Source organism: Apteryx mantelli, chromosome 2, assembly GCF_036417845.1.
Source record: "Apteryx mantelli isolate bAptMan1 chromosome 2, bAptMan1.hap1, whole genome shotgun sequence".
Lineage (NCBI taxonomy): Eukaryota > Metazoa > Chordata > Aves > Apterygiformes > Apterygidae > Apteryx > Apteryx mantelli.
Window position 1 is genome coordinate 143,979,880 of NC_089979.1, and position 11,300 is coordinate 143,991,179.

Below are 11,300 nucleotides of genomic sequence, written 5' to 3' on the forward strand. Positions count from 1 at the left end.
TGACTGTTAGAACTAGATCTCCATTGACTAAAATAGGACTTTAAATACCTGTTTCATATGTAGATAGCTACATTTAGATTTCTGTACTTAGGTGTGGTAATCTTGAGCTAAAGTTGTTGCCAGACTCTTGATATGACACTTGTGGGAAGAAGTGGCCTCTAAGTGTTTGTATTGATGTTACCTACTCCAGTGCCGTTTTGCCATTCAGGATTTGCATGTTTGCTCCTCTGGTCTTTAACAGCTGACCTATACCATAATGTTCGATTGAAAGTCCTGCAATATTCCAGAATTCCCGAGTTCTTTATCTTTTTACTTAAATAAATGAAAAAGCCTTTTAAAATTATAAATATTTTCTCCTGTTTTTTTCAAAATAAGTGGTCAGACTTTAAGTGGTGCTTTTTTTTTTTTTAAGTAAATTAAGTTGCTTTTTAAAACGCAGAAAATTTGCCAGTAATTAATCCTGAGAGAGAGCGATCTGAATCCATTCTCCTGTTCTGAAACCTATTTTTTTTGAAGCTTACCTTGTGAACATTTTCAGTAACTAGTTTTTGTGGAGTTCTTTAAAAAGAATGAAAAATTCCAATTTTGGTGAATAAAACAAACGTTCTATTCACTTCAGCAGGCTGTTTGTGTCACTGACTGAGAGAGTGTGCTGAAATTTAGGATTTCCAAACTGTTTTTCGGCACTAGGAGAGTGACATCATTTCCTGAATTTTGTGACCATGCTGGAAAATTTAAAACCTGGAATTTTTAAAGGACCAACTTTCTTTAAAAGTCCAAGAAATGACACACATTGTGCTGAAACTCATATTGTAAATTCTAAATAAAAATTTGCTTTTAAACAGTGAAGGAGAACTCTGAAAAGGTGTGCTTTTTACAGCTCTGGAAATTTTCAACTTCTCGCCACACTAAAATTTCATAAAATAGTTTATCTTTACAAAATAAAATATGTCATTTTTTTGTAACCATGAAACAAAGGTGTCATGAATCAGGGTTGTGATACCTGACATTTACTGAAAAAGAATCCTTCGGTGTGAGATTCCTGGGGGAAAACAACTAGATACTGTCCTTCCAGGATACCTTCTCAAACTGTTGCTTAGAAGGTATGGGGCATAGCTGGGGAGTGTCGGGAGTGGGGGGAGAACCTGTATGGGAAATTCTGCATAGCATTTTAGTTGTCATAATCTACCTGATTCTCAGGACTGTCTGCATGAAGCCGATTGCTCTGAGGCTCTAAGATCATCCAGAATTGGAAAAGTGTAACACAGGGTTGAATTCATATTATTCCTTCCCCCAGGGCTGGAGATTCTATATTACATTTCTTATAAATAATGCTCTAAACCTTTATGCAACTTAATAGCTTCCTGACAAGATGAAACATCCTTATATTGTCCTTTTGAGTTTGAAGTATGAATGAACTTTTTAACAGTCTGAGTGTACTAATTTGTGGGATTTTTTTTAGCTGTATCTTTTAAATAATTGCTTGTCTTTTCTTATTTTGGGTAGATTTTTTTTCTCCTTAATCTCTATCTAATTGAAAGAAACCTCTTAGTGCGTTCTTTGTTTCACAGTCAATTTGTGTGCTTAGTGGTTGTGTTGTGTGGTTTTTCTTTTTCCTCACCTCTGGAAGAGGAGCCATGAACTACAGCAGCATGAGGGTATGTACAGCTTCTGATACCCGTGATAGCCAGAGGATTGATACACATGAAGAACACATTGTTCCTCTAATATGAATGATTTCTAGGTATTAGCTTTTCAATAGGGGCTGTATTCAGATGAGCATCTTCTCTGGCTTCAGGGAGAAGATAGTAGTGGTGGTGCAGAATCACAAGAAAAGCAACCTGGCAGGCAGCAGAGCGAATGTCAGAATGGTAAGACAACAGCCATTGGGTGTTCTAAGGAGGTTGATCACAAACAAATAGGACCTGAAGCAATTTTGAAGACTGAAGGAGCTAACAATCGGTTCATTACCACCACCACCTAACATTAACCATGGGTCATCATATAAGTCTCTTGAAAAGCATTGGGAAAAATATTATGACAAGTGATGTGGAAATTATAAACATTCTGGAACATTTCCTAGAGCCCTTTCTTCATTCCAGTAATAACAGCAATGTGGAGAAAAAAGAATACTGTTTTTTGCTTTTTTGGGGATTAATATATAAAGATATATATAACAAGTTGAACAGAGCACCACAAATATTTCTAAGCAGAGTAGAACAGAACAGGTGGATGACTGGAGGGAGGATGTTCTACGGGAGGATGTAAAGACGACAGAGACAGACTCTTCTCAGTGGTGCCCAGTGACAGCAGGAGAGTCAGTGGGCACAAACTGAAACACAGAAAATTCCACTTGCACATAAGAAAACACTTTATTGTGAGGGTGGTTAAATAATGTAACAAGTTGCCTAGAGAGATTGTCGTGTCTCCATCCTTGGAGATATTCAAAACCTGACTGGACATGGACCTTGACAACCTCCTCTAGGTAACCCTGCTTGAGCAGGGGGGATGGACTGGATGATCTCCAGAGGCCCCCTCCAACCCCAACTATTCTGTCTCTTAGGCAGTGAAAATGAAGGTCATTTCAAGAAATATCCTAGTCCTCCTTTGGAGCAGAAAGTAAGTGACAGCTAGCATTGAGTTTCTCTAGATGTCTTTCAAAGAGAACAACTGAGAACTGTTGACTCTTCTCCCCAGTTGTGTGGTTGATATTTTAAACTTATCTAATGAGCATGTCGAAAGAAATCTTACAGATGTCAATGAGAAGGTGCCTTCTCTTGGTTGTATTGAAAGAGATGTGAAAAGACTTATTCATGACTATATGCAAGTTCTTTTCCTTTCATCCAGGGACTTTAATGATAAAAGAGATTGTCTCATATAGTTAGAAATCCACATTAAGCAAATAGCATAAACTTATATATTCCATGTACAAGTACAATGAGCAGCTTGATCAAAGAACTGGAAAAACCTGATTATAACTCAAATTTATGGAATTGGCATTCTTGCTTTAAATAAAAAGAGATTTGAAGCTCAGCTGAAAAAAACACATTTTGATTAATCAAATAAAGGTATTGCTGAAGAGGAGAATACCTATTATGTGAGAATTCCTTGGCCAGATTTTGTAATTAAAAATTAAATAAATTAAAAGTTTAAAAAAGGGGACTTTTCTATATTGTTTTGAAAAAGCTCCAAATGCTTTCTTTTGCCTAAATAAACAGCTCTAAGTAAATATTCTGACATCGGTAATGGAATTCTCTTCAGTGACTCCGAGAAACTTCTCATGCTTGGCCTCTCAAATGTGAAGGTAGCAGATCTAAGAGATGTATTCATGCACTTGGCTCAGGGCTCAAATGAAGTCAGTCATGGCACATACTGTAACAAATGACTGGAAGATGTGTAAGAAAAGCCTTAGAAGGTAAATTTTGACTACAGGGAGAGAAAAAGGAAGGAACTATAGATCATCTGATTATTCTAGCAATGTAAATCAGAGGGGAAAAGGTGAGTGAGAAGGGGGAGGAGTTACATTTGGTAGATCCTGGAGAAACTCACTAGGTAGGGAGAGGACTTCTTTTAAGTGAAACAAGCTTGCTGGCATCACGAGTTACTAGAATTTGGGGAAAATTATGTAAACCATTTGGGATAAAAATAATTGTTTGGGACTATTCAGATAAGATGAATTATTTGTCATGGTAAGACCTTTCTGTTATGAACTCTGTTGAAATCTTTTCTGGGCCAGTTGCCAAATTTGGTCATTTCACTGGAGTTTTGTTTTACTGGTCTTGTCATAGATAACTAAGATACAGGAGCCTGTGTTTCTGACAAATACTTTGAAAAAATCTGCTAATGGGAAGTACTGGTGTAGCTGTTCAAACCAGAATGTGGAAACCTCTGCATTAGACTCTGGATTAAACCTAATGTAAATAATGTAGGCCTAGTAGGAGGGGCAGCTTCCCCTGCAGTAGGCAATTCAGGGATGTGGCGTAACAGTATTGTCTGCGGCCCCAGTGGCCTGAGGGGGGTTTCATCAATTGTCACAGAAGAGTCTTGGCTGGAGATAAAACTAGATTGTTAGATACTTTAGGGAGGTCCCTCTTACAAGCAAAAAAGTAAGGTGACTCCTCTAAAGTATAAAAAAATTTTTTTTTTCAGATGTGTTTTTTCTGACTGCTAAATTACATGATCTTTAGATAGATATATTTACACATTTGTCCTTTAATCACACAACTGATCTTTTTGCTTTAGTTGAGTAAAAGTAAGTTTCCATTATTTTGTTTCCCTCCCCTTTTTAGGAACAGTGTGTAGTCTAAAAAAAAATAAAAAAGTCTATCTTTGGTCAGAAATCTAGGCAGAATCTAACTTGATAACTTGTGTGTATGCAAGATTTTCTGTATACATTTGCTATTGAATATTTAGTATTTCTGGATGTAATTTTAATTTCTAGTTAATAAGAGAGGTAATGTCCTATTTTACTTTTCTCCCATGGTCGTATTTGTATAACTATTTCCCTTGATCCTGACTCCTGTAAGGCACAAATGTTGGTGCAGGTTGCTTTTGTCTTTTAGCACGAATCTTAGTTTCATTTTTGTCTTAACTTTGCTCCAAAAGCTGTTACGATTAGAAGAGGAGCCCTTTTTAACAGCAGGAAATCAGAATGCAAAAAAAGGAGTTTTTATTGTCTATTACTATTTAAAGAGACAGGTGATATATAAGAGAAAAATGGACCCACGTCCACCTGAAATAAATAAATTGCCTGTTTTTAAAATCCAAGGTAATCTATATTTGCAGTATGATGTATAATTAAGTTAAGACAGGCCTCCAAAAGTCAAAAGAAATGGTTTTATTTCTTTTAGTGTTACAAATAAACAGGTTGAGATCTTTGAGATTTGTAGTAACTGAAGATGTTCTGTCCAATTCAGCATTTTTTGTACAATGCCTTTGTTTTTCTTTGTGGTGAACCCATGAAAGTTACTAAGACAAGTTAGTATATGGTGTAAAATAGTAAGTGCTTTAATAACTACTGCATATTAATGGTTGAAAACAGATACTCCAAAATGTCAAGCTGCATGTGTATTCCTTGGCTCTGAGAGAGACTGAAGTAAATGCTGCTTTTATAAAGAGTTTCTCTGACTGCCAACGGAAGAACTGTAACACATTTATAGGGAGCAAAAATTGGAGTGAAACATACCAGCGTAGAACAGCAGTTACTTCCTTTTTACCAATCAGAGAGAATTAATATAATAAATCATTAGGACAATAAAGGGAGAGATGTTTGAAAGAGGGTTAGTTATAAAAAGATATAATTTTAATTAAATGATAAATTACAAATAATGACAAGTTTGTATATAATTTACCCTGCTCCAGAATTTCCATTAAGCAATATGTATTTACTTCCTATTTAAATGATAAAGAGGGTAAAACAAAAGCTCCTAACTTCTTTTTTTATTAATTTGTATGTGAAAGCAGAAATTTTATGATGGCAAATAAGGCAATAGTAGTTGTTAAATGGAAAAATGACTGACCATTAGTTACTAGAAAGGGTAAAGCTCACTTATATTTGAAAGTTAGCAGTAGATCAGAGGATGGAATCCTTTGGGAAATAATGCGATGTCATATTCCAACTAATTGCTGTACATATGGAGTGCACAGTATGTTTCAAAGCAGTCGTGACCCTTCTTGGTGAGAAAAGATCACTGGTAGATGCTTTTGATTATAAATTCAAACATTTTATGTATCTCTGTAGATACTCATGCATCCTGGTAATATGACTGTGTTTTGAGACAATCTGTGAATGAGCTCAAGATGTTGGCAAAATGGAGAGTTGTGTACGACCACTGAGATGTTTATGGAACTGGAGCACATGATGGATGAGGAGACACTAAGGGAACTGGGTTGGCTTAGCCTGGAAAAGAAAAGGCTCAGGCATGGGGAATCTAGCTAATAGCAGTCTTCCAGTACCTAAACAGTGGTCACGGGGAAGGTGGAGCCTGAAGATACTGTATTTTCATAATTCCCAATCTTTCCTGGGAAAATCAATAGGAATTTTACTAGTAAAGTTTTTTTTACTTCTTTACTAGCAAAGTTTTCTGAGTTTCTATCAGAGGTATTGAATGGTGGTGGATGCTAACTCTTAGCTGTTTTCTTTTCTTCTACTGTATTTTTTCATCACAGAACCTTCTCATGAAATTTCTAAATTTGAAAAGAAACCTCTCCTGAAAAATAAAAACTCTTCTAAAAAGTACCCTACTCTTTCCTTACTCTCTTCTCCACTTATGTGCCTAGAGACAGCACAGGTCTTCAAGACTGAAGATGAATGGCAGCCATTTTAAGGACAGGAACAAACCATGGCAATATGTTGCTGGCATATTTGAGGAAAAAATGTTGTCATATAGTGGGAAGGTACCGAAGGAGCAGAAATTGTACAGTTGCTAAGGAAGCTGCAACATACCTGATGAGAAGGAGATATATATAGGCCCAGTTTGTTAAGCCCAATTTGTCTCAGAATCATGAAGAACGACCAAAAAGTATATCAAAACTCTTCTTTTGTTGCAGAATGCTTTGCCCACGTTACAGCCAGGAAGGACAAAACTAACCAGCTAGAGCTGGTAAGTGGTTGTGTTCCCTTTCTATTGAGAAGGAGTTTCATAAGGGAAATAAGTTCCTGTCATGGCTGCTAAAACAAAGAGGTTTGAAAAGAACATTTGGACTCTGAGACAGTTCAGAGCAAAAGCCTATACACATAGCCATTGCTGTAAGATGTTGAGAAGAGTCCTTGTAAAAAGCAACTGTCCTGAATTTCCACAGGCAAATAAATGCAGGATCAGCTTCTCCCAGCCACAGTCTGAAATCAAAAATTTTAAAAGAACCCCAAGACAAGCAAGTGCTATGTTTCATATACATACTGTATTTTTTTAATAATTTCTTTCCTATAGAAAAGAGCTTGAAAGAGAATTTGGTAAAGTACTGATTTTTTTCTGGGCTGGTGAAGGAAGTTCATCAGCCAAAATTTTGTCAGCTCCGTTTACTATTTGACAGAGATTTTTCCTACTGTGAAAGGTCAGTAACCAAATACTCTCTAAGAAGTATTGTGGCATGATTGAATTGGCTTTTGCAAGATAGAAATCCTTACTAGATTGTAAGAGTTACCGAACTGCTTGATATTTTCCAGACCTTCACTTTCACTAGCAGAGATGTTGGAAGCTCTAGGGTCATTCTATACGACATCTATAAAGAAGCTGTCCCTAAAAATAAAGGTCTTTCTAATATGTTGAGCCAAAAACTAAAACAAAAAAAATACAGAAGATACTCTTTTGCTGCTCTATTTGCCTGAATACCCCTGATGAGGTTTCAGTGAACTTACTTATGTACGTTCATACTCCTTGTGCATATTTACCACTTCTAAATAAACAAAACCACATACATATTAGCTAATGGTAAAAAGTGCTGTTGCAGAAGAGGTATTTTTAGATCTTGGAGAACAGCTGAGATAAAGCAAATTATCCAAGTGGCATAGAATGTAAATTGCTTAGTCTATGGCTTTTTCAAGAATTATGTGCAGCATATGGATAGGTCTAAATATAAAGAACTACATAGTTCCTGGAAAAGACTAACACACGAGCTACCCATTTGGTCTAGACCAGCCGTTCTGTCTCTCTCAGAAAAAATCATTTGCAGCTGGAACTGAGAGAGAGATAAGGGTTGGCACACAGCTCCCAGAGCTAATTCAAATTGCATTAGAATCTGTAGTCTGTATGAAATTTTAGTAGTGTTCTTACAAAGGAAGTTCACTCAACAGAAGTGAGAATCCTGTTCTTTCCTCTGTGGTGGAATATAAAAATCATTGAGGTATTAAGGGTTGATAAATTTAGAGAGGATACCTTAATGTCCTACCAGAGTTATGATGCACTTTGAGGGAAGTAGCTGAAGACAGAAATACTTGTTATAGTTTGGTTGCTTCTGTTAATTATGTGTCCTGGCTTTCGGTATACTTCAGATGTCTACCTGGGCTGGTCTCAGGATTTACTTCTTTTTCTTCAAGTTTCAGGCCTCTTACATTCCAGATGCTCTGGGAGCCCAGTAATAGAAGTAATTAGAAAGATTATCTATCTTATGCCAAAATTGGAGACAGTACGCTTGGCTTAATAAATTACACTGCATAGTGGGGCGTCATGTCTGAGCTAATCAAAAGTAGGTGCTACGCAATTGTCTTAATGCTGCAGAGACTCCCAGTAGAGGGCATGTTCTTCGTAGAAAGTGGTTTTCTTAAAAGATGTAAAACTTTGTATATTTCTCTAAAGTAGAATGATGCCAGTATATTATGCTAAAGGCACTGTTCATAGTTGAATATGGCTAGCAAAAAAAAGTAAACTATCCAAGATGAGACAAACCTGTTATTTGAAAACATGCTCTTTATGAGCATAGAGACAAAGTACTGAACAGGCATTATTCTAGCAAATGCTGCACTGGAGTTTTAAGCTTTTGAACTGAAGTTTGAGGGATGCTGAGTGATCTGGTTCCTGTGGCAGTTCAGGCCTTCAGTGCAGTGTTCATATGTGGGAAGTGTGCAGACATGAGCTATGGGGCTAAAAATCCTCTCTGCTACCAGAAGATCCTTGGTATAAGGTTTAGCCATTTAGATGGGTCCAAATTACTGTTCTGAGAGGCATAAGTGGAGAGAAAGCCTTTTGCTTAAATGATTCTGCCAGAAGGAAAACAATAATTTCACTTCATTTTTTTCCTTCACCCCACATTAGAGAGAGCGATAAAGGCTTGACCTGGTAGTTTGTCAGGAAACAACTTCTGTCCATTTCACCAAATAATAGATGTGCTGAGCGTATAGCCACTGCTGTAAGATGCTGAGAAGAGAATCCTTGTAAAAGAGCCCTAAGTAGAGTTGGCCAACTGAAAACTTATTGTTTGAAAATAAGTATTGGAAAAGAATGAGAGCCTAGGTATAATAGAATTTCCTTATTTGCGACAGGTCCTTGAAAAAGCAGTAGCAGCAACAGAAGAGATCCAGATTGTTCTTCCATTAAAGAGCCTGCCTGCAAATTGCTGTCCAGAGGAGCAGCTTCTAGATGAGCTGAGATACTGGCAGCCAGGACAAAACAAGCAAAAGGCTCTATTCAATTGCTCCTGCCACAGATGACTAAAAGTCTGAGGGCGACAGGAATTCCAAATGTTTCGTGTTGTAAAGCTGAAACATTGATGTATGAATCCTGTGTTTATGGTATCTTTTTAAAGACTGTTAATTATTAATGCTACTTTTCTGAGATGAAGGGAGCAGAGAAAGTAATGTTAAAAGCCTCACAATGATTCTTTTGTATACAAAGCCAAAAAGAAATTTTAAAACTTTATTTGGCAATCAAAATAACAATTGCTTTAGGCTTTCAATGCCCTGAGATATGTATTTTGGTGTATTCCATACGCTCCCTTAAAAATTATTTTCTTTAAAAATGTTGTTTCGCTTAGAAGAAACCCAGAACAGGAGGAGAATTGCCACCAGCTGGACTTCTATTATAGCTGTACAATAAGCCACATACTATTATTTTATCTTCTTGGAGCTCGCTGCTGACAAGTTTAATCAAATTGTACAAGTTTGCATGACTTCCAAGGGAGCGATAAAATCTTTAGCTAAGAGGATTGCATGTGTACTTTGTTAGATAGATTCATGCTGATTCTAATTTTTAATATAGCTTCCTAAACAGGGCAGGACCACTGTCCCAAAGATTGTACAACCTGAGTTGACTCAGTATGACTTAGTATACTAGGGGAACAAGGAATAGGGAGAGAATGGGATGAGGAAGTAATGCATTTATCAATGATAAAAGATGAGATTCCTATTGAGCTCCCCCCTCCTGTTAAGCTTCTAAAATGCACACTTAGAAAATATAAAGAACACTATTGATTCTTTTAGCACAGATATTGTAGAAGAAGGAATTTTCAGGACTAGCTTGAGACAAAATGTACCAGCGTGACAGACCAGGCTGTTCTGAGTTTTTCACACACAAGGAGAAGGAGACATTTATAGTCCCCTGACCATTAAATAGCAACAGTACAAATCCGGTCCTGATACAGGCTGGAGCAACTCAGCTGGCTTATGTGGCACAGTAAGCATAAGTAAGCCAGTGTGGCTCAATATCACAACTGCCATTATTAACAAAGAAATTAATGGCAGATTTTTTGAATGATAATGTATAATAAAACTGTCAGCTCTTTAATCTCCTTAGAGGTAAAACTTTCCCCGAGCTCTTGAGAAACAGCAGTGCGTCTTTTACTTGCTCTCTAGGCTCTACGTGGAGCTTCTTGTAGGCTCCTGGTTTATAGTCTTAATCTGTTTCCCTGGTTTCCTGTTTCTCTGCTCTCCTTCACTTGCGCAGACCACCAGACTACACCACTATCACATTTGAGGGCATTTCTTGAGATGTGGTTTATGCAGTTTGGCTCTGCTTTTTCTCACTGGCAGCAAGCTCTTTTTCTGCCATCAGGTTTCTGAATGAATTCCCTTGGCTCAACTTCCTTCCTGACTGTTCAGTTGTTTTCTTGAAAATAAGATGGAATGATAGCTCCTGGTTAACAGCTGGGTCCATCTTAAATTTAGAACTCTTTTCATTTACAAGAAAAAAAAAAATTCTCAGTGGTTTTTGACCACACAGCAGCAGATTAAGTTCCCTCTGTTTTTTTTCACAAAGGGAAACTTAAGAGTCCAAAAATAATGCTTTGAGTATTATTGATCATGAGTCAATAAACTGTGATTTGAAATGACATATTTACAATTTTTTTCACTGAATTTCATCAGTAGAAACCAGGTATTTGGAATTTCTTCTGCTAATTTGAATGATATTGATATGACAAGTTGATCACATATTAGTTGTTTTATTTTGAGCTGTCTTAGACTCAGAACTAAAGAGTGAGAGAGAGACTCAGAATTGTAGTTATTTAAAAAATTAGCAAGGCAAATTCCTTAGACTTCCTCTATGGATCCTGAGGAAGCCTTCTACTGTCATGACACAGGACAGCCATTTTTTACACACACCTGCTGGCTCGAAAAGATGAAAGACTGAAAAAGCACCTTTTTCCCTTTACTATGTTTTGTCTCCTGTATTTTATGATATGCATAGCTTAGTCAAGCTCTGGGTTCTGGTTCCAGTATGTAACTGTGCAATGAAGCTTGGACTCCCATCAAACTCAAGAGTATGAGGTTTTCTATAATCACATGCATCCTGTCTTTGGCAGTAGTTAGTTTACCATGTATGATTGTGTTAGACAGTTCTGAAATAACTTGGTCGAAGTCTCTTGAAAAC

The 11,300-nt window shown here is 36.9% G+C and overlaps 1 protein-coding gene across 1 annotated transcript; it reads left to right on the forward strand.

The window, feature by feature from the left end:
- The first annotated feature begins 1,775 nt into the window (after positions 1–1,775).
- Positions 1,776–2,881, forward strand: MTERF1 (mitochondrial transcription termination factor 1). Its single transcript, XM_067292193.1, is given in 3 exon segments — positions 1,776–2,026; positions 2,028–2,115; positions 2,564–2,881. Coding segments are annotated over 3 exon segments (657 nt in total).
- The last annotated feature ends 8,419 nt before the right edge of the window (positions 2,882–11,300 follow it).